A 22950-nucleotide genomic window follows, 5' to 3' on the forward strand; every position below is an offset into this window, starting at 1 on the left:
AGGCCTCCGAAGCCACCCCATTGTAATGTGCATGGAGGTGGCCTGCAGCACATGCCTGCCTTGGAAACACCCGCCACAGTCCTGTTCCTCTAAATGTCCTTTCAGATGCTGAGAATATTTATCACAAGATAAGTGAATCAAATCATGGCAGCCTGCTATTAAGAAACATTTAGTACCAGTATTTACTTCTCTCTGTTTATCGCCAGAGACCTTGCATTGTCAAGAACGTCACCAATTGGAATGACCTGAGGTCAAGTGCACTTGGAAGATTTGTGAAATTGCATTTTTCTGGATGGCATTTCTGTTATGATAGAATTTCCTTCTCTACAAGCTTAATGATGATATTCAAACTGCTGCCTTGAATTTCCTTGACACAAGAATAATAACAATAAAGAAATGTAGAGTCCCAGATACCTTCTGAAAAGTAGATTATTTTTTATCTTTGTCAGAAGAACATAAAGTAATAGTGATCTGTTTGTTAATGGTGCAGGTTAGGACTTGACTAGCCTTTGAATATAGTCAACAAATATAGCTATTTTTTCTCTCACTGTATAGTCCTTCTGTTTTTTATTTAAATAGTTTGATTTCATTGTCTTTCACTGATCGATGACAATTAATATTTGCCTGAATGACAGTGCACATCAATATCATTAATGAAAGATGTCGCAAACCATTGCATTTTTAAGTAAAAGCATGACCAAAATGTAGGGAAATCTGAGTTAATTAAAAATGATGAATGGTATACAAAGCCTGCAAGTTGAAATTAAAAAGTGAGAGACGTTAAGCTTTTCTGTGCAAATGAAGTCGATGCTCAATGTGTGTTGGAAACGTTAGTTTAGAATTTTATATAGTGGGTGAAGCTTGGAGAACTGAAAAAATATTGTAATTTTGAATTTACGAAATGCTGTTTCCTTCTACGGGCAGCCTTCATTTACCAAAATCTTTACCTTTTCCTAAAATGGTAGGTACTCATGGTGTTTTAAATAACAAGATACGGGATAAGATGAAGATAAGATGAAGGAATTGGATACTTTTTAAGATTCTTTTCAGATGTAAAATTCATTGATTCTTTATAAGCTGTTCATTTATGAAATTACAGAGTAGAAATTCTGAGAAACTGAATAAATTGAGTAGATTAAGAATATAATTGACACGAGCTGTATACCTGACAAGATCGAGCACATTATGGGTGGTGTGGCTCTAGACCAAATTGTGTTGCCTGAACGTAACTACAGTTGGCCCTCTTTACTTGTAAGTTCTGAATCCTCGGATTTAATCAACCGTGAATGGAAAATAACTATTCTGTGCTGTAAAGGACTTGAACATCCTCGAATTTGATTTCCCTGAGGGTCCTAGAACTGGCCCCCCTCTGATACTGAGGGATGAATGTAGAGATAAAACTGTTAACTGTCAAGGATGTACAGCTTTCATGCCACAGGAGATTCTGTGGTTGAAAACTTGATTAAACCATTTATTATTTACTTGTAACTTCTTTGATATTATTTTTTAGATTTTTCTTTCCATCATCTTCATAGAAGATTATCGTTCTGTAGTTTTCAACTCAGAGCAAGTCGAAGGGCTAATGATTAATCAGACAAGACATTTTTTATCCCAAGACGAAAATCCCAGTTAAATATTCTACATTATTTATCAGAGTGCTGTCCTTTAAATTGCTCTAGTGCGTGTATGTCCTCTTTCTTAAGGAAGTGAGGAGCTAGCATGCCCTTTGCACTGGCTGTGAACTGTGTGGTTTTTGGTATAGGTGGTATTCTCTGATGTCACTGACCCTCCCAGAGGTGAAGTTGAAGTCCCAGGCATCGAGAGAGGCAGGGGCAGTTCTCAGCCATCAAGGCGCTGCCCATCAGTGATATTTTGTAAGCGTATGGGTCTGTTTTTGGTTTTCATATGAACTGGAGGAAGGTGCTTTTTACTGCTTGGGGTTGTGGTACAGGATGTCCTGCCTGTTCAGATCAGCCGCTACCTCTGCAGAGATGAGCTCCTGGACATTCACATGGTGAGAACCACATGAACCAGGTCCATTTTACAAACGGACACAGATTATTTCTTCCCCACGGCTATAGGGTACTGTGCTGCTGCTGCTAAGTCGCTTCAGTCGTGTCTGACTCTGTGTGACCCCATAGACGGTAGCCCACCAGGTTCCCCCATCCCTGGGATTCTCCAGGCAAGAACACTGTAGTGGGTTGACATTTCCTTCTCCAGTGCATGAAAGTGAAAAGTGAAAGTGAAGTCGCTCAGTCATGTCCGACCCTCAGCGACCCCATGTACTGCAGCCTTCCAGGCTCCTCCATCCATGGGATTTTCCAGGCAAGAGTACTGGAGTGGGGTGCCATTGCCTTCTCCGTAGGGTACTGTGGGTACTTTGAATTTTCTAGGAGTGCAACACCTCAGTACATCAAGGGAAGTTTGATCTTTGTTTTGTTCAGAACTTTGTCAAGAGTTTTTGCCCGCTTGGAAAAATCAGGTCCATGGGATTCTCCAGGCAAGAATACTGGAGCGGTTTGCCATGCCCTCCCCCAGGGGATCTTCCCGACCCAAGGATGGAACCTCCGTCTCTTATATCTCCTGCATTGACAAGTGGGTTCTTTACCACTAGCACCGCCTAGGAAGCCCAAGGCCCCACATGCCATGGGGCAACTAAACCCCCATGCCACAGCTAGAGGCATCTAGTTGGCAGTGCCCTACAGGCATTTAAATCTCCACCAAGACATGCTGCCATTGGTCTTTGATGAAGTGGAGACGTTCCCTGTGAATCTCTGTGGGCAGGCTTCTCACAGCTTCATCACAGCTGCTAGAGTGGTTGTGTCCAAGCATTTACATATTGAGACATGTATTTAAACAAAAGTGTGTTACTTTCCATTAATTTTTTTCCCTTGTGGTGGATGTTTTTATTTTTTCAATTTCACTGGGTGGCATGGGGCTTAGTTGCCCCGTGGCATGTGGGGCCTTGGGCTTCCCAGGTGTTGCTAGTGGTAAAGAACGCGCTTGCCAATGCAGGAGACAGAAGAGACGCAAGTTCCATTGCTGGATCGGGACGATCCCCTGGAGGAGGACGTGGCAAACCACTCTAGTATTCTTGCCTGGAGAATCCCATGGATAGAGGAGCCTGGCAGGCTGTAGTCCATGGGGTCACACGGAGCTGGATGCAACTAAAGTGACTTAGCATGCACACACGCATGTGGGATCTTAGTTCCCCAAGCAGGGATCGCACCCGCATTCCCTGCGTTGGAAGGAAGATTCTTAACCACTGGACCACCAGGGAATTTCCTTTGTTGCTGTTATTGGCCTTGCTGAGTAGCTTCTGGGATCTTAGTCCCTGACCAGGAATTGAACCCACACCCTTGGGCAGTGGAAACAGAGTCCTAACCACTGAGCCACCAGGGAATTACTTCTTATGTTGCTGTTAAGGCATTTATTATTTTTTTGTGAAATTAGATGTGGGGGTAGCCTATGTTAGAGAATTTTATTTCAATATAGTAAAAGTATGTATCATCAAAAGGGGGGCTTTGGAGCTTGAGAAATGAGAATCAGTATATAATATGCTTTCAAGCACAAAAAGCACATTTTTGAAATAATTCCCATCCTCATTGCTTATCCTTTCAATCTCCTTCAAATCACTCCTCAGCCCACAAACCAAAGCAGAGCTTGTCCTGATGCTATGACTACCATTAATTCTTTTTTTTTTTTTTTTTTAAGTCTTATTGTATTAAATAGGGGAAAACAAATGTTCTCCTCTCATGTGAGTTTATTTCTGGCCTTGGGATTGATATAATACTGAGTTTTTAACTCGATTCCTCTTAGAGTTGCTGTTCCTGAGAATGCAGGCGGCCTGCTCAGACTTTCTGGATCTCTCTTTTCTGGGAACCAGCTGAGGTCTGGGCAGAGCACCTCGCCCACCCTCCTACAGCCGGGAGCCGCCGGGTGTCTCTGGGCGCTGCTGACAGCCACCTGGGTGGGTGTCAGAGACTGGGAGGAACTTGTTGCCTGGTTGGGTAAGGAGGAGGCAGCCGGCAAGACCAGGCTGGTGGGGAGGCATCAGTCATATGAGCCGACATCCTGGTTGCTGGCTGAGCAGAGTGAAGGTTCCTGGAGGGAGTAAGCAGCCAGAGAGATTGGCAGGGCCACCCCCGCCCCGCCAAGACCTCCAAGCCCTCCTCCTGGCCCCCAGTATTACCTGTTTCATGAGAGTCCCCTTTGTGCACATCAGAGTTAGTACCCAGATAGCCTATTGCTTCTTATGGGCCCAGGGGAAATGAATGTCCAAGCTCACACTCCTGCATATTAACTGTTCAACTCAATTTGGAAGTGACGGAAATATAAACTTGGAATTTAGATTACAGGCCGAGTGGGCGAAGTGACCTTAACTTTAACATTTATTCTGATGTTTCTGTTTTTTTAAATAATGTATGTATTTGGCTGTGCTGGGTCTTCATCGCTGCACAGTCTCTTCTCTAGCTGCAGCGAGTGGGGCTACTCTGTAGTTGCGGTGCATGAGCTTCTCACGGCTGTGTCTCCTCTCATTGTGGAGCACAGGCTCGAGAGTGCTCAGGCTGCAGTAGTTGCGGCACGTAGGCTCAGTGGTTGCGGTTCTTGGACTCTAGAACAGAGGCTCAGTAATTGTGGCGCACAAGCTTAGTTGCTCTACAGCATGTGGAGTCTTCCTGGACCAGGGATCAAACCCCTGTCTCCTGCATTGGCAGCTGGACTCTTCACCATTGAGCCACCAGGGAAGCCCTAACATTTCTGATTTTAAGTAAGTACCCAGGATGTTATTGAACACAGGTGTTTGCCCTTTATTATAAAGAGTTTGGGGTTGCCAGTTACTTGGCTGACTGTGTTACCTGTGGGGTCTGTACTGATGCTCAGAACTGGAAGATACTGAGTTTCCAGGGGTCTCATACCTGAAGTCCCATGTTTCCCTCAGTCCCCCACAGACACGATAGAGAGTGCAAGAAAGCAGGGGACAGTCAACTCCTGGTATAGCCTGCCCAGGATGTCATTACTCTCTAAAAATGTGTGTTTTTAAGAGAGAGAGGTCTGGGGCTGGGCTCGTGTGCCACACGGACATAGGGCCTGGTGCCCCACGAACGTGCAGTGCCCATCTGACCAGGCAGTGAATAAATGGAATTCGTGGTCCACACGGAGGAATGGAGCCTAAGACTTGAGACATCTCTGCTCACCATTGAGCAGAAGCTCGTGTCAGCCAATTAGATGTTGTTGTTTAGTCACTAAGTCATGTCTGACTCTTTGCGACCCCATGGACTGCAGCATGCCAAGCTTCTCTGTCCTTCACTATCTCCCGGAATTTGCACAAACTCACGTCCGTTCAGTCAGTCATGCCATCCAACCATCTCATCCTCTTTTGTCCTCTTCTCCTCCTGCCTTCAATATCTCCCAGCATCAGGGTCTTTTCCAATGGGTCGGCTCCTTCTCATCAGGTGGCCAAAATATTGGAGCTTCAGCATCAGTCCTTCCAATGAATAGTCAGGGTCGATTTCCTTTAGGAATGACTGGTTTGATCTCCTTGCTGTCCAAGGGACTCTCAAGAGGCTTCTCCAGCACCAGATGTTAGATATTTTGAATTGCTAGACCTCACCCCAAATTATTAATTTCCATAGGGAATAAGGTGAGAAAAACAAAAGAGTGTATTTACCGGTTATAAATAAATGTCTTGACTTGAGTTTGCAACTTGGTTATCTTTCATTATTTACAACCACAGTGGCTAAGGACTCCTGTGCGTCTGAACATCTGTTCTGCAGCGGCAGAGCCTGGGGTGGGCAGGAAGCACGTGCCTGGGGTTCTGTGATAGGGATCCAGTGATCCAACTCAGTGTCAAGGGGGCAGGACCGCATGGAGGCTCTCCAAAGGTGGGGAGCCCATTTTTGGCTGGGAGGGGAAGGATATATTTACTCACTTTAGCAGCTGGTGCTCAGGCCGTGGGCAGAGTGTAAGTGGGGCTATACACAGGCGTTTGGCACCCAGGACAGGATGTCAGCGCAGTGCCTGTTTAAAACCACTTTGTAAATCAGCATTCGAATTGTACCGGCCTACACTTCTTTTTAGCCGGTCTGCTCTTCTTCCAGAACCTACTTTGTTCTCATTTCTCCTCTAGTCAGAATACCAAGGGCATGCTGCTTTTTTTTTTTTTTCTTTTTACAGACAGGGACCAAGGTTCAGTTGAAATCCAAGGCTCCTGGACCCAGATCCAAGGTGGAGGACACTTGTCAAGCTGGGCTTCCTTGTGCTTTGTCACCTCCAGGACAGAGCTGGCTCATTGTCGGGGGGCTGGTGAAAGAGTCAGTCACCCCAGAGAGTCTGTGGATCCAGATACCAGTCACCCTCTTGCAATTTGGGCAGCAGAACAGCTCCAAGACTTCCTGTCTTGGCAGAGCTGTGTCCTCCTCTGGGATCCCAGGGTCCAGCCTTGGTGGGAACTGGATCCTGTGATCCTTCCTGTTCAGGTCTTGCCTCAGAGAGGATGCCAGCTGCACCCAGGGGCTCCATGCAATTAAGTGGCACCTCTCTGATTCATAGTAAAGCCTTTTGTCCTGGGATGGGCTGGCTTTGGAGAGGAAGGGCATGAAATATGTTCTGTTAGCAGGTAAGCACTTTGCCTTTGTAAGAGATAAAAGGTGGTTCTGGGAGTTTCCAGCATCTAAGTTCCAAAATTTTGTGAATATGTTGAAGAGATGACTCAGAACTCAAACTTGGCACCCGCTTTTGACATCAGCCGTGTTATTTTCTCCAGCATCCATCTGGCGCCTCGGGGCTCCAAGGCTCCTTGTGGCCGTGATGTCTCTGAGATCTTCAGGGGACTTGAGGTCACCTTCATCTTTGTGTCCCCAGAACTTAGTGCGTACCTGACACAGAGTAGGTGCTATAGAAATCATCATCATGGATAAATGTGTTGATTGCGTGTCCTGTATTTAATACAACTCTTTGGAAATATTGGAGCTTTTTATTTTTAAGATAAAGGCAGACATAAAGCAAATTTGACTCTGTTGCCTAGGTAATGTACATTTTTATCTCATGGCGTCTGTGACATTGCTCTTGATTCCCTTGTACTTCTCTGTGACTTCTCTCTAGAGTTCTCCTCCCCTGTGCACAGTGGCTTGGTGGTTCCAGGGTTCTCTCCTTGGTCCTGTTCTTGTCCCACTCTGCACATTCTCCCCGGGGAGCACCATCCATCCCTGTGGCTTCAGGGCCAAGTGCATGATGATGGCTCCAAAGCCGCATTCCTGTGCAGACCTTTCTTGCACTACCAGACACCTGGGTGTGTTGCGATGGATGGTCCACGTGCATCTCAGGTTCAGCTCTGGCAAAGCCAATCTTGGGTTGCCCACTCCTGCCCCATCCTGTACCCATCCACCCTGTCACCTGAGACATGAAAGCCACACTCTGCCTTCATGCCTTCCTTGTCTGCATATCCTTTCATGAAATAGGTGGCAAAGAGGAGACCCGTGGAGTTGACTTGCACAGACTCTCTGTTCACTTGACTTCCATGTGTTCATGCTATTCTGCATTCATTTGGATCCTTCTTCCTCGTTCCCTCTCTGTTGCTGTGACTTCTGGCCTGTTTTTCTGCCCAAGTCCCGCCTTCCATTCAATTCCTCTACCCTTGGGCTACCTTCCCCTCCCTGGCCCCCACTATCCCCTCTTAAGACTTTGCTGAGGTGTCTGCTTTGCTCTGAATGCTGTTAGGGCCCCAGGGAGAATTAACTTCCTCCCAGAGTGGCCCTACTCGGCTGTGTGGCTTCTTCTCACGTCATCTCTGGTAGTTTGCTGTGCTTGTTTTCTGTCTCCCGCCTCCGGCATCAGAAGCACATCCTGAGAGCAGGGACTGCGTCTCATCATCTTTGTATATCCAGCACCTTGCACAGTGCCTGGAAAAGGGCCTGTTCTCAGAAAGTGCGTGTTGAATGCATGGATGGAGAGGTGCGTTTGTGCTGAATACAGTAGGAATGTGGCCTGTTTTCGCTTGGTTGGTCTTCCTTACACAGAGGTGCGTGTATCAGCCTCAGTGGTGGAGGACCAGTGGTGCATCACGTTTGGTCTAGAGTCTGACCTTGCTTCTCACGTGGTCAGCCTGTTGGCGAGTGGACTGTTCTCTGGTGCGGTGTTAGGGGCCTGGAGAGGTGAGTTCGGTATCCCCATCTGTCGTTGCTTCCTAAAATTTGCTCGGGGATGGCTCATGCTTTTGTGATCAGCACTGCATTATGGGGCTAACTTACTCTACAGCCAACAACAATGAAGTGTGGCTTAGACAATGTGGTCCTTTTCTGGGTGGAGTTGGGGTGTTAGAAGAAGTAAAAGAAAGAAGAAATAAGAGCTCTAGAATTCTGTAGACCATTAAGACATTTTCTTTAGGTCTCCTCTTGTGTAGTGATTGGTAATGTCAGCCTGGATCTTGGACCAGCATTTCTGTCCATGAGTTCCATCAACCTCCTAGGGCTCCCATAGCTTCTAAAGGTCTACTAGAGCCCACTGTCTTTGCCCCCCACATGCTGGATGGTTTGCCAGCGTCTATCCCTGTCTTTTATGCCTAGATCAACTCAGACAGGTATGAGTTTTATGGCTTGTTATAGTTAACTGGAATCAGAAACCATATGGTTTTGCCTACTTGAGGGGAAAGTCTACTAAATACAAAAATTAGAATGAAAACCTGTGTGTGGTTTTGATAGAAGGTGGTCATTTCATCTTTCTTGAGTTTAATTTGAGAACCCCTGGAAAGAACTGTTGAAAATAGTGTACATGTATAAGTGCAGATTGGAAAACCACATGCTCTGCTTAACCTTTTATATCATTTCTTAACCTTTTATATTATTTCTTAACCCTGACTCTGGAAGTTAAGAAGATTTGCTGTTCCTCTTGGGACTTTCGATTTACATTGCAGTTGTGGTTGATGCCAGAAAAAGAACAATTATGCTTGCAAATGAGCAGGTTGTGGGTTGTAATAAGAATCTATGGTGCTACATCCCTGGTTTACCCAGTTATCCTTTACCATCACTTAGCCAAAAATAAAGGGAAGTGAGCAACACTTTATATAAAGTACTTAGTGAAGTTTGCACAACAGTCAAGTTTGACAAAATCAGCCAGGCATTTAAGTTATTGTTTTGATTGGTCATTGGCCTTCTTTGAGCAAACAGTCAGATGATGCTGCTTCCATTAGCCAGGGCCCAGGTCTATTTCAGAAGCCCAGCTGTGCATATGCTAACTACTGTATCACTGAGGACCATGATGTCCTGCCTTCTAGGTTTTCATTTTTTCCTTTGCTCTCTTTGTCTATCTGAGCCTTTAAGCTAGTCACTACCATTCTGTGCAGATGGCCAAACTCGCCTATGTTTTTGTCACTTTTCATGCAGATTTCAGCAACGTCCCCGATGTCACAACTGGCCTGAAAAGGAGTCAGACTGATGGCACACTGGATCAGGTTTCCCACAGGGAGAAGAAGGAGCAGACATTCAGGGTAAGACTGTCCCAAATCCTAAAGAAGGACATAGCAGGCAGGTGTTAATTCCTGCCTGCACCTGAGGTGGGGGAAAAAAAGATGGAGTTATCCTACCCCTAGGTCCAATGGCCAACACACTTTTTTTCTTTTTTTTTTTAAAGAAAATAGTTTCCTTCTTTATTGAAAGTGAAGTTCTAGTAGGAATCCTTGACTCTGAAGAGCAGGGCAAATGTGGCCATTCATACATTAGGGTGGTTTGACAAGGAGAATCTGTGTTCAGGTATTCTGAAGGTCACATAAAATGACTAAAATTTTCCTTTACTACTTTTATTTTGCTGAAGGTTATTTTAAGGATGTTGTCTTTTTGTTGTGGTAAAATACACAAAACATATGATGGTTTCCGGTCATAGCCATTTTGAAGTGTATGTCAGTGGCATTAAGTGCATTCACGGTGTAGTGTAAGCCATCACCATTTCCAGATCTTTTTCATCCTGCCAGGTAGAAACCCTGTACCTGTTAGACAATAACTGCCTATTGATACCACCCCCTCATCCCATGGTAACCCCCATTATACTTTCTCATTTGCCTGTTCTGGTTATCGCATAGAAGTGTGGTCATATAATATTTGTCCTTTTGTTTCTGCGTAATGTTTCTGAGGTTCCTCCGTGTGGTAGCCTGTATCAGAACGTTACTCCTTTTATGGCCAATTAATATTCCATTGTATGTATATACTACATTTTGTTTATCCACTCATCTACTGATTGGATCACCGTTAGACTGTTGTGAGTAATGCTGCAGTGACACCACCATACAAATATCTGTTTCAAAGCTTGTTTTCACTCCTTTTGGGTATGCCACTCGGAGTGGAATTGCTGGGTCATGTGGTAGTTCTCTGTTTAGCTTTCTGCGGAGCAGTCCGACTGTTGAGCTCAGACCACTCTGCACCCGTTTCCTGTTCCTACCAGCAATGTACGACGGCTCCTATTTCTCCACATCCTCACCAATGCTTGTCACATTCCTTTCCTGCGTTTTTAACTGTTCTTAGCTCTCCAGAGAAGACAGTGACAACCCACTCCAGCACTCTTGCCTGGAAAATCCCATGGACAGAGGATCCTGGTGGGCTGCAGTCCATGGGGTCTCAAAGAGTCAGACACGACTGAGCGACTTCACTTTCACTTTTCACTTTCATGCATTGGAGAAGGAAATGGCAACCCACTCCAGTGTTCTTGCCTGGAGAATCCCAGGGATGGCGGAGCCTGGTGGGCTGCCGTCTATGGGGTCGCACAGTTGGACACGACTGAAGCAACTTAGCAGCAGCAGCAGTCAGCTTTCCTTTCAGGAGTGGTCTGTCTGACATGATGTCTTTTAGTACAGAGTCCAGTTTTAACTGACTTTGAGATTATTCATGTTTTTTCTCTCTCACTTTCATCTTAAATACAAAGCAAGAAGGAGGAAATATAAACCATCACAGGCATTTGAATAAAATATATAGCCTGGCCACACCCCGGTTGGGTTTCAACTAATGCTGCCAGGAGCTGGTCCCTTCGTCATGGCCAGTGGCACAGCCTCGGGTGACTGGTGGCCTTCGTAGTGGGGCTGGGGGGATGGGGTTAGAGCTTACCAGCTTCAGGGCCGATTCTGGTGGCTCCTGGCACCTGGTCCTTACCTCTCTTCCCTGTTTTTCTTTCTCACCCCCTGAATTCCTCTTCCTACCCCATTCCCTATCCACTTCCTCCAAAATCTCCCTTCTCTTTCTTCCCAATTCCTCATGCAAACCAATTCCTAAACTGCTTTCACTGGTCTGGTTATACCCAGGAGGCAATTTCTTTTACTAAACTGAAGTCATACAGATTTTTAGTCTTTCTGCTCTGTTCCAACTCCGGTTGGTTATTTACTTTTGGGGATCCAGTGTTACAGCTCAAATTTGTCATGCATGTGTATGTATGAAGCAGTGGATCCTAGAGCATCAAATGGATGTGTTTGGCTTGCATTGTCTTAAATTTAAAGAAAAATTAATTTATACTTGGCTGTGCTGTGTCTTGGTTGCTGCATGTGGGCTTTCTCTAGCTGTGGCCAGTAGGGACTACTCTTTATTGTGGTGCCTGGGCTTCTCCTTGCCGTAGCTTCTTCTTGCGGAGCTGGGGCTCTAGGCACATGGGCTTAAGTAGTTGCAGTATAGGGGCTCAGTCTTCCCAGACCAGGGATCGAACCTGTGTCCCCTGTGTTGGCAGAAAGATTCTCATCCATTGTACCTCTGGGGAAATTTCTCTTAAATTTTTTAAACAAGGCAAATGCTAAGGAAACCCTCAAGAAGCTAGGCTGTCTAAGATCGTGTGCCTGGGGGCACTGGCACAGGGTGGCAGCCTGGGGGTGGGGGAGAGTCATTGATGCCATTAGGGATAATGGTTTCCTCTCTGCTATAATCTGTTTGAGTTCCATGTTACAGTTCTTAAGAAGGAAATGCTTTTCCAAGTTTTATGTTAAGATTCAGTCAAATAAATCTGCAGAAAGTTACCATGTTGAGGCTATTTCCATTTCTATTACTTAACAGCACTTATCATAACTAAGCAAAGGTTTATAAAATGAGCATCGGGGCATCAGTTAGAAACTTAGAAGAGGAGTGAAAGATGCAGTTCAGCTTGAAATTGGAGCCCTCTGAGCTCATTTTCATTTTGCTAAAATGGTTCAAGGATAAAGCGAAGGAATGCCAAGGAATACAGAAGAAAGAAATATTAAAAAAGAATATTAGCATGTTAAGCACTTGCCGTCAAATTCCTCTCAAGTCTAGAGCAGTTATCATCTCATCTTTTTCAAATCTGAAGATATCTACCAATAATAATGGATGTCAGTACATTTTTAAAACATTCTGGCAAATGCATTGCAGCTACTGAGTTTACATATTCTTTGTTCCTTGGCAGAGAAGAATCTGTGATCATCAGAAGTGATCACTGCGATGGATGGTAGTGAAAAGGAGGTTTTGAGCTGAAGAATTAAAAAATAAAATTTCTGTTATTTTTAGCCGCCTAGGAAACAGTGGGTTACATCCAACAGCAATGCTTGTCTGTTTTTCAAATGGTGATCTGGGAGTTCGATGATGCGTGCCCAGTGTCTGATGGCCCTAGCAATGTCCCCTGGTGCCCACAGGAGGTGGTCACTCCCCAGAGGGGAGACCTCCTTGTTTCCTGGGCTTCCCACACTGGCCCATTAGCCCTCTCGGGGGTCATTAACTTCTGTACAGATAAGACCCTGGTGGAACCTGGGCTGTTGGGGGTATTTTACTCACCGTATACTAGATTTGAGAATAAGGAATAATTTCCCTTGAAAATCAAACGCAGCCTGGCTTGATGAAGCGCAGCTGTAAGTAGGGCTTTTGACAGCCCCGCAATTTCTGCAAATGGGTTATAATTGATTGCCTTCTTTCTCCTCAAGGGTGCCTATTACTGTCACGGCTCTTTGTGTGCCCCGTCACCCTCCCCTGTGTGGGGGCCTCCCCCCCCACCGCCCCCCAGTATTGTTAGCAATTAGCTCGCACTATTATAACAGTTTGGAGTTTGAAAGGAATAAACAGTTTCTTTGGGGGGTGAGGGGGTTGAAGGAGTTTCTGGTTTGTTCTGGGAACTTGAGGTGTGTGAAGCGGTCCCCACAGAAGGGCTGCTGGTGAGGTTTGCTGCCTCTGAGCTGGCTGGGAAGATGCAGCACTGGTGGGTGGTAGTTCTACCGTCTCCCTATGTGTCCTGACCTGGCACCTTTCCAGAGCCAGCGGGCTCAGGGCGTGAGGTGGAAATCCGCAGCCACCCCCACCCCCCCGGCTGCCTTGGAGGAAGAGCTTGGTGGCGCTAGGATGCCCTTGTGAATGTGACTTGAAAGAGCAGTTTGGGATTTTTTTTCCCCCTCCGCCTGGGATGAGAGTGAGAGAGAACGCTTGTCATACTCACTTCCCAACAGCCGACTGTAGATGGAATCGTTGCTCCCAGAGGGAGCAGATTTCTCTGAACTTTTCCTGTCTAAGTACAGCACGTAAGTAAACCGAGGGATCTGATTCTCAGGCATGTGGGTTCCGGATCCAAACGCAGGCATGCGTGCGTGGTTTTCTTTTCTCTGTCTTGAAAGTTCATTTTTCCTCTGAAATGTTTCAAGGCGGTTAGGCAGAGAAGATAAGCCTTTCTTTCCAGAAGGATCCTGGCAGTACTCTCCAAGCACTCTTTATAGCTCAGGTTAAGAGAATCCTCAGATAGTCGTTATTTGGTGGCATTATCAATTTGTCCTCTCTCTTTCCAGGGTCGCATAGGTCTCTAAATGGATGTCTGAAATACTAGTCCTGTCTTTTTGAAATATAAAGAAATCAGAAAGAACTAGGGAAATTTTGAATATTTGCTCTGTAAAAGATGTTTGAAAAGAGAGAAGGATAATTTGAAGACAGTAAATAATTTTAGGCTTTGTCAAATTTTCTTGGAGCATTGTGCATACTTGTATTGGGCTTAATGCTTTGAAAGAAAACCCACAAGACTGAAACCTGTTTTCTACAAGGTAAGCAGCGTTATTACTTTCATTGTTCATGATTAAGTAATCTTTTTCAGCTTTTTAGAATAATTTTATGTAATCACCTAGGGCAGCTTTGGCAGTGATTATTTTTGCAGTTTGTAGGCGTTGTTTTGGTAGAACAGCGAGCTTTGAGAATCTGGAGACATAGAGCCTTGACAACTGTGTGTTGTGCTCTTTGCAATTTAATCGCTTTAGTTTGTATTGTGTCCTGTTTAGTTTTTCAAGGTAGAAAAAGGGCCATGCACTGATGATTAGGTTTTGGTACCCGGCATGATCTTAACTTGCATTTAGTATTTAATGCCTGCTCACCCATTTAGCTTAACCTTTTGAGTTTCTCACATGGTTTGCTTTTAAGAGCTTGCATTTCTCTAAGAAGCTAAAGGAAAAGGATTCGTGGGTCACATGATTTGTTTTCCAGCATTTTAAATTATATGTCTTTTTTACCTTTCTCTGAGTAGCCTGTGTTATTTCAGGATCTCCTGGTTGTAAGATGCTTTGGTTAAAAAGTCAAGCGCAAGTAGAACTTATTTATAAATAGTCTTTCCACATGGCTGCTATTCAATAGATTAATATAATCGTGATCCTTTTTCAGAAACTAAACACACCAATGTCTAAATGCATGCCATCTGACATAATTCTTAAAGGATGAACAGAGAGGTAGCATCTTTGAAACAAACTGGTCCCTGAGAAATGAATTGGGGTCTGATTAGTGAGACAGTTATTTTTTTGCAGAGATTCAGTTCCAGGTAGACAGGCAGTGGTACAATGGAAAGAACTCTTCATTTCATTGTAAGAAACTGGAATTTGTGTTCTGAGCCACCAGGCTTTAACCACTGTGTACCCTGGGGCAAGGTACCCAGCCTTTCTAATAAGCCTGTGTGTCTTCATCTGTAAGTAAAAATAACAGTAGTCCTAAACCTGTGTTGCAGAAAGGATCTTAGATGACTGGAAGCCCAGACATGAGGGATTATTGGGCGAGCAGTCCCCCTCCCCAACCGGTTCATATATTTGCATGTTCTGAATGCTTTTCCATTCTACTCATCTAATGCGAGACAGTCACCAGGCTGCCTCCCGAGTCTTCCTGAAGTTAGTGTCTGTGGTCAAAGCCTGCTGAGCTGTCCCATGAGATAAAAAAGAATGGGAAACCAAGGGCCTTGACCCTTGAGTCCTCTTAGCTCTTTGTCACCTGCATGGAGACAGAACCTGCCCATCTTTAGCTTAATTTTCTTAGGTAGAGTATTTTGAATTGATGACCTTTTCTAAAGGGTTGTTCAAGTGACTGAATAAAAATGGTGTATGTTAGGTTTGCCTTTATCCTTAGCAGGCGTGAGCTGTGAGTGTGAGATGCTTAGAGGGTCTCGTAGACTGTTCGCTCTTTGCAAGAGAAGCATCGCTTCAGGGTAGAGGGAGGCGCCGAGGACACAGAGGACTCAGGCTGAGAAGGATCAAAGTTGAGTTGAGTTTCCCATCAGCCCTCAAGCACATCATTCTGCATTTCTAACACCTGCTTCCTTTCAGCAGGCACTTGGTGGCAAGTTGGTGAACTCGTTTGAAATGACTGGGGTTCATTTTCATTGGCTTCTGCAAGGCCGTTTGATCTCTTTGTAGTTTGTTGGATTTTTTTGTGGGGGAATTTCCCATTTTCCTAGCTTCAGGATATTAGCCCCCCACTTTTCTTGGTCTGTCCTTGATCATTCGGGCTGATATGCCCGGGAGATGCTGAGTCTCTGCTGGGAGTGGCTGGAAGGGACATAGCTGACCCTTTGTGGCCACGGATCATTCATACTCTCTGTCCCGCTGGGTTCGATGCCACCCACAGTGTCAAAGGAGAGAAGGCAAGGAAGAAAGGTAACCAGATCTCAGTGCTAGGGCGATGCTTAGGCACAGGGCATCACCCAGTGATGATGCCCATGAGCTGGGCAGTGTCATGCCCAGAGCGGGCTGCTGTCTGGCCCAGTCTGGGACAGGAGGGCATGTCCAGTGGGCGAAGAAATCTCACTGGTGGTGGCCTCTCCCTTTCCATCCCTGCGGCCATGGGCTGGGGTCCTCAAGGGGTCCGTGTCAGGAACACATCCCTGGACAGAGCCCCTTGGCCAGTGGCAGTCACAGCTGGCTGAGCTGTGGGCCACCTGGAACCAGAGACTCCTTTCGGCTGGGGGATGCCCAACAAGTGCCCAGCGGCCCAAACGCCTTGCTGGGAACCTGGGCTGGGATGGGGGGCCCACCAGATGCTGCAAGCTGGCTGGGGGGTACTTCATGACCCTGGGGCCCTGTGCACACAGGGGAGGTGAGGCGCCACGTGCAGGCAGCAGGGTGTGTGGGGCCCCCAAAGACATGGATCTCAGCTCGGGGAGTCCTGGGGCCACCCCTGCTTTCCTGGTTCCATATATGAGGTGGGGACCCTGAGCCCCAGCGGAGCTGCAGGTGCAGGCTTCCTCCAGCTGCTCCCCCTTGTGCCCTTGCGTTGTTGAGGGCGCTCCTGTGGGCACTCTGACTCAGTTTCCCTCTGGGCCTCCCTTTGCTCCTCTGCTGTCCCCCAGCCTCCCCTTCCTCCCACCTGTCCCCTGCTTTCTCCCTCCCCTCCAGGCTCTCCATTTCATCCTGTTTTTTTTTTTTTTTTTTTTTTTCTGGAAAGAAGTAAAAGGTGTCACGGTGAGGCATCTGCAGTCACACAAGGAGGACGAGAGAGGAGGGGCTGGGGTGGCGGCGGCTGAGTCACCCGCGGGCGGGCCTGCCAGGTGGATGTGGCTCTGGATCCACGGGCTGACGGGGTGATGACACACGCGGCCTCACACTGCAGGGTAATGACTCACAGGAGAGCGACTTGAAGACGCCCCAGGGCCCAGCCACCCAGAGTTGACCCTGACGACAGAGGCCGCAGGGACGGGCGGCCTGGTCTTAGGCTCGTGACCGACCAGCCACCCTGGATTCTGTTCCGGGCACCTCCTTCCTTGTCCTGCCCTTTGGAACAGCAGGGCCATGGTTTTGCTCCCGTGTTCTCCACGGTGAGATTGCAGAGGGCTGTGTTGGTCCTTCCGAGGCAGACAGAGTAGCCCGCTGGCCACCCCCACCTCGGGGGGGTGGACAGGGCGCTCGGCCTGCTCCTCGAGGTCTCTCCCTTGAGCCTGGTGCCTGGACGAGTCCAGGAGGGCTGTGACAAGTTCCCTGTGTTTGTGCTGGTTGAGGAGGGGCCATGCGCTTTTGGATACGGTCGTGGGAGAAGTTGTAGCAGTTGTAGCCTCCCTGAAGCTCGCAGCCTCATCCTCCTTGGCGTTTAGCTACTTTTCTCCATCTTTACTTTCTTTCTCGGTCTCCCAGATTGGACAAGGACTTACGGAGACTTGAGTATAGCTTTGGTGTTTGGAGAGAAGGGAGGGAGTCTGAGTTTCTCAGGCCAACCCCTAACCTCCGTAAACAGCGCTGGTAGGCTCCCAGCGGAAGCCTCCTGGACATGGGGTGGCCTTACGCTGAAGTCCCTTTGTTCTCGGACCGGTCATCTCATGCCTGCATCTGTGCAGCTGAGGGGCGGGTCTGTCCGTCTTGGCGGCCCATCCTGGCTCCGGGCGTCTGTAGTCCCTGACACCCATCCCAGTCTTTCTGTCCAAACATGTGACCTAAAGTGGTCTTTTGTTTGACAGTCTTTTCTTCTCATGAAGACAGAAAGCCGCTTAAAAGAAAAAGAAGTTTTAGAAGAATCCACTTAGACTGAATACTGGGGACTTAATGGTCTTGTACACAGTTATTGATGTTATTTAAGGTAATGGTAAGTGAAGGTGGGGGGGTCGTCAGAGACTTTATTCCCGTATCCGCTCTAAGCTTTCCCTCTCTTACTTTGTTTAGGAAATTATTTAGAGCAGACCATTGGAGAATCTGCTGAAAGCTATCAATTCAGTTCAGTCACTCAGTTGTGTCCAATCTTTGTGACCCCATGAAGCAGCACACCAGGTCTCCCTGTCCATCACCAACTCCTGGACTTCACTCAAACTCACGTCCATCGAGTCGGTGATGCCATCCAGCCATCTGATCGTCTGTCGTCCCCTTTTCCTCCTGCCCCCAATCCCTCCCAGCATCAGAGTCTTTTCCAATGAGTCAATATAGACACTTAGAAAATTGCGTCTTAGAAAAATGCATATCATACAGATACATATGTAAAAAGTCACCCATGATTCTAGGGAGCTCCTTGATCTTACGACATTTATCTGTGGATTCCCCACTTAGGAACTGATGAACTCTGGGTTCGTGATTCTATTTATTGATATATTTGGGGTTTTCATGGCTGCTTGGGCTCTCCTCTAGTTACAGCAAGAGGAGGCTACTCTTCATTGTGGGGCACGGGCTTCTCACTCCGGTGGCTTCTCTTACTGTGGAGCACCAGGTCTAGGGCGCTCTGGCTCCACTAGCTATGACCCGTGGCCTTAATTGTCCCACAGCAAGTGGAATCTTCCCAGACTAGGGATCGAACCTATGTCTCCTGCATGGCAGACTGGTTCTTTACCACTGAGCTACCAGGGAAGCCCTCGGAGTAACATCTGAATCATCTAGCTTGTCTTGACTTAATACGGTGAACATTACAGAATCAAACATCAAGTACCTACAATAAGACAAGCACTGTGTTTGTGTCGTCAAGTGGCACTTGAAATTTGTTTTCGTCTTCAAGCCAGATAGGTTGTGTGGGGCTGGCTCTCAGTGCTCTAGTGTTTCAATGTGTTAAGAGACTGAGGAGCATCGGATGAATGACCGCCCCTCCCTGGATTGCACGCATCGCTAGGTTGAGGCGAGGAGACCACGTTGATGGTGGTGGGTGGATGTTGCTAGATGCCCACCAGCTGTAATGTTGTGTGCTGGGTGTCGGAGCATTTCAAAAAGTTTTATTTTCTGTAATTAGTGGGGAAAAAAGTGAAGTTGGGGGGGACAAGCATTTAAATTTTGATTCCAAAGCAGAATTGTGTGAGACTCATTTTTGTAAAATGAATAGCTGTCTGGAGGGGCTAGGAGGCAGTGGTTTGAATGCTCAGTTTTAGGGGGGGGATCAGGCGGCTCGTGTGTGTCTCTTTCGAGAACATCACCCCGGCCACTTCTGCATCAGCAGGGGAGCTGGTCACAACTGCTGCGTTCTCCTTCCTTTTCTTTTGAAGGAATAACAGCCGCAATTATCATCTAATTTTGACTGGCCACTGTTTGGGCACCGGGGATCTTGATCCATCTTATCTTTAATATCTGCCAGGCGTGGGGGTATCATCACACTGATTCTTCATCCCTTTACTGAAATCTCCTTCACAAAGGTGCTCTCAGCTGTTAGCTCTTGCTGAGAGCTCTGAGCTAGGCCTTTACTTGTTCTGTGTGCGTGGAGATGGTTGAATGAACACTCTGATTGTGCCGGGTCAGGGACAGTGTATTTGAGTCTCAGTGCTTTTTCGTGTCTTTCATCACTCATAGCAGATTTCTCACCTTTGGATAAAAGTCCCAGCCCCACGGCGTCACCTCTTTCACTCTAAAGAAAAAAAAAAGGTTCTGAGAAATTGTTTCGAATCATTTGGCGATTTCCCCCGTGCTGTCTTCTTTGATAGGATTTCTTTGCCACATCCTTGGGGCTGGGCGGCTGAAGGCATAGAGGTCAGGGGCTGGGGAGGGACTCTGCCTGGGATCCCTTCACACAAGCAGATATTTGTGTCTTTGGCATCTTCCATCCCAGGTTCCTAACTGCTGAGAGCAAAGATGGGATTATTAATTTTGTAAACCAGTCTCCTGCTTTTCTTGATAATCGCATGAGGAACATGGCAGCAGAAAATGTATGTGTCATATAAGATGTTAACGTCAGAGGAAAGGGAATGAAAGATATACAGAAACTGTCCTTGACAGCTCTTTGGTAAATCTCATGCTTGTTGTTGTTTAGCCTCTAGTTGTTTCTGACTCTTTGCGACCCCGTGGACCTTTGTCCATGGGATTTCCCAGGCAAGTGTATTGGAGTGGGTCACCATTTCCTTCTCCAGAGGATCTTCCCGGCCCAGGGTTTGAACCTGCATCTCCTAAATTGGCAGGTGGGTTCTTTAGTACTGAGCCACCAGGGAAGCCCAAATCTCACATTATTTCAAAGTGAAAATATATTAAATGTCCAAAAAATATATTTGTCACTAATAACGGAGCCAGAAGAAAACCGGAGGTATGTTTTTACAGATGCCCTCGATTCTTTCCGTCTTTTCTCCCTCACGTTCTTTTGTACATCACCACCTTCTTCTCCCTCTTCTTGTTTGTTCAGCCTCCAGTGCCTCCCTCGGTCCCATGACTCACTTTCCTTCACACCCTTGAATCCTTGGCCGTCACCTAAGTTCTCTAGTGTTTGCAGAAGACAGATGTCAGATGAGAAAACTCTTTGAGCAATTGCTTAAGAAGTCCTGGCCTGGCATTGCACTGGCTGGGGGTTTCATGCCAACTGCTTAGAAGCTACCAGTGTTGCATAGCTTGAGGAGTCCTGCTGTCTTCCTCCTCTCAAGCTGTTTTGAGCTGGCTTTGGAGACTAGAATCCATTTCCTTCTCAGTTCAGCAACCATAAGATAAAGGACAGTCAGATGAGAAGCCTGTCCCAACCCCCACATGGCCTGGGGGCTCTGGGCATCCGGGTGGGTCCAGGCATCCTCTGCTCGCCTCTTAGTAGTTTTGCGAGACGCGAGACGTTGAATGTCATGATTTTATAGACGATTTTCCAAGATGGAAAGACTGATGATCAAATCAGTAATCTCAGGTGAGACTTAAAAACAGTTTTCTATGTCTGAGGCTTTTAAAAAAAGTTTTATTATTGAAGGATAGTTGATTTACTGTGCTGTGTGAGTTTCAGGTATACCACAGAGTGAGTGAGTTATACAGAAATGTTTTATATTTACATTGAATAATAGTCACGCCGTCTCTGTCTCTTGCTTTTGCATGAGTGTCTGTCTGTCTGTACGCCCCTTCCCTGTGTCACCTGTTCTCCTCACCCCAGGGAAGCATGGCTTTGGTTACTTTGTATTTACCAGCTTGTATTTTCTAGAAGTTTGATCAGAATTGCTAAACCATTTGTTAACATGGACATCGTCCCAGTTTATGTGTTATTACTTCATTTCTGTTACTTAGGGCTAGATTTTTGAGATGAAAGTGTAGTCGCTCAGTTGTGTCCGACTCTTTGGGATCACATGGACTCTAGCCCAGCAGGCTCCTCTGTCCATGGAATTCTCTAGGCAGTAATACTGAAGTGGATTGCCATGGCCTGCTCCAGGGGATCCTCCTGACCCAGGGTTCCAACCTGGGTCTCCTGCACTGCAGGCAGATACTCTACCATCTGAGCTATAAGGGATTTTAGGCATAGGTTGGTGCTAAAGTCTCAGATAAATGTGTATGAGGTGGGCACTGTTCCATATGAGATGACTATTTTGAGACCCTGTTAATAAGAAGCAATCCAGAGTAATGTAACAGACTGGATGATCACATTGCTAAAACCCAGCAAAAAAAATTTAAACTACAAGTAAGAGGAGAAGGCAATGGCACCCCACTCCAGTACACTTGCCTGGAAAATCCCATGGATGGAGGAGCCTGGTAGGCTGCAGTCCATGGGGTCGCTGAGGGTCGGACACGACTGAGCGACTTCACTTTCACTTTTCACTTCCATGCATTGGAGAAGGAAATGGCAACCCACTCCAGTGTTCTTGCCTGGAGAATCCCAGGGACGGGGGAGCCTGGTGGGCTGCCGTCTATGGGGTCGCACAGAGTCCGACACGACTGAAGCGACTTAGCAGCAGCAGCAAGAGGCCACAGAAGTGTGTACCTGTGTGCACTCAAGACAGATGGTTCTATCATTACTTGTGCCCAATCAAGGTTATCAGGATTTTAACAAATACTTTGATTTTTTTTTTTTACATTTTTATTACTTTTTTCGCCCCAAGTGTACAACTTTTTGGAAACCAAATTCCAAGCGTTATTTTCAGGCAAACATTAGAACTGAAAATCTAGGCCTTTTTATGCAAAAGGGGATGCAGCAGGTTTCAGACAAATTCTAGCACCTGGACCCTCTCTCCGTAAGTCCCTACCCATGTTCATGAGTGAGTGTGGGGTGTCCTGGATGATGAAACCTCGTGGAGTCGCTGTCATTGGAAGTCAGTGTCAGAAGGCACCGGCCTTCGTGCGGGACGGGGGGCATATGGGGAGGGGGCGGGCTGCGCCTCCTGAAGCTGCAGTGGGGCCACCTCGGTTTGCTGTGCATCTGTGTCAGCTCTGATGGACACAGCAAGATTGTCAGTGATGAAGTGGAAATGCCCAGAGAAGGTCTTTAGGATTCATAATTTGCACCAAATTCAGGCAAGAAAGTGGTTCCTTCATTCCCCCAAATCAGCTCACTGCCCCTTTGCCTGTCCCGATCGGAGCAGCCACGGCTCGGTTCCTCCTGGAGAAGGTTACAGCGTTCTGCATGTCTCAGGCTCCTCCCTCCGCTGAGTGTTGCCGTCACTGTCAGTTGGATCTGATCATCCCTGGGGCCAAGGCTATTCCAACCACATGTTTGCAGTTCACATTAGGAGGGTGGGATATATAAGAAAAATAAGGAGATTCCCTATCAGAATTCCATCCCCTGCTGAGCTCATTTGAAGAGCAGAGGTGATCTCTTGCTCTTGCAGGGGGAGACAGGAGGTAGATTTGAGTGCCGGAGACTAGCTCCATCTCCCCGGTCCGTGGGCTTTAGGAAAACCACTTTACCCCGAGTCCTTATATCCTTATTTGCTAAAAATAATAATAATAATAATAATAAGATTATATTTCCATGACAGGTTCATGGAAGTGAAATGACTTTGCGAACTGCCCTCGGCATGCGATAACTTGGCTCTTCGTGTCACTGTGAATTTTATACACAGCATCTCATTGAGACCCCTTTTCTCTGCAGCAGCCCTACTGGATAGATATCATGAGCCCCTTTTACTCTG

At 46.7% G+C, this 22950-nt stretch overlaps 1 protein-coding gene across 8 annotated transcripts in view; it reads left to right on the top strand.

The window, feature by feature from the left end:
• The window catches only part of TIAM2 (TIAM Rac1 associated GEF 2), a 236290-nt gene that overhangs the window by 175874 nt on the left and 37466 nt on the right, over positions 1-22950 (top strand). For 7 of the 8 annotated variants that reach the window (XM_070796428.1, XM_019967625.2, XM_019967622.2 and 4 more), the window contains one exon: positions 9381-9484. In XM_070796428.1, coding sequence (XP_070652529.1) covers positions 9381-9484 — 104 coding nt within the window. Of the gene's footprint in view, positions 1-9380; positions 9485-12960; positions 13484-22950 lie in introns of those variants that run through there. The other variant, XM_070796429.1, reaches the window with a different exon arrangement.

This window comes from Bos indicus, chromosome 9 (assembly GCF_029378745.1).
Source record: "Bos indicus isolate NIAB-ARS_2022 breed Sahiwal x Tharparkar chromosome 9, NIAB-ARS_B.indTharparkar_mat_pri_1.0, whole genome shotgun sequence".
NCBI classification, from domain to species: Eukaryota; Metazoa; Chordata; class Mammalia; order Artiodactyla; family Bovidae; genus Bos; species Bos indicus.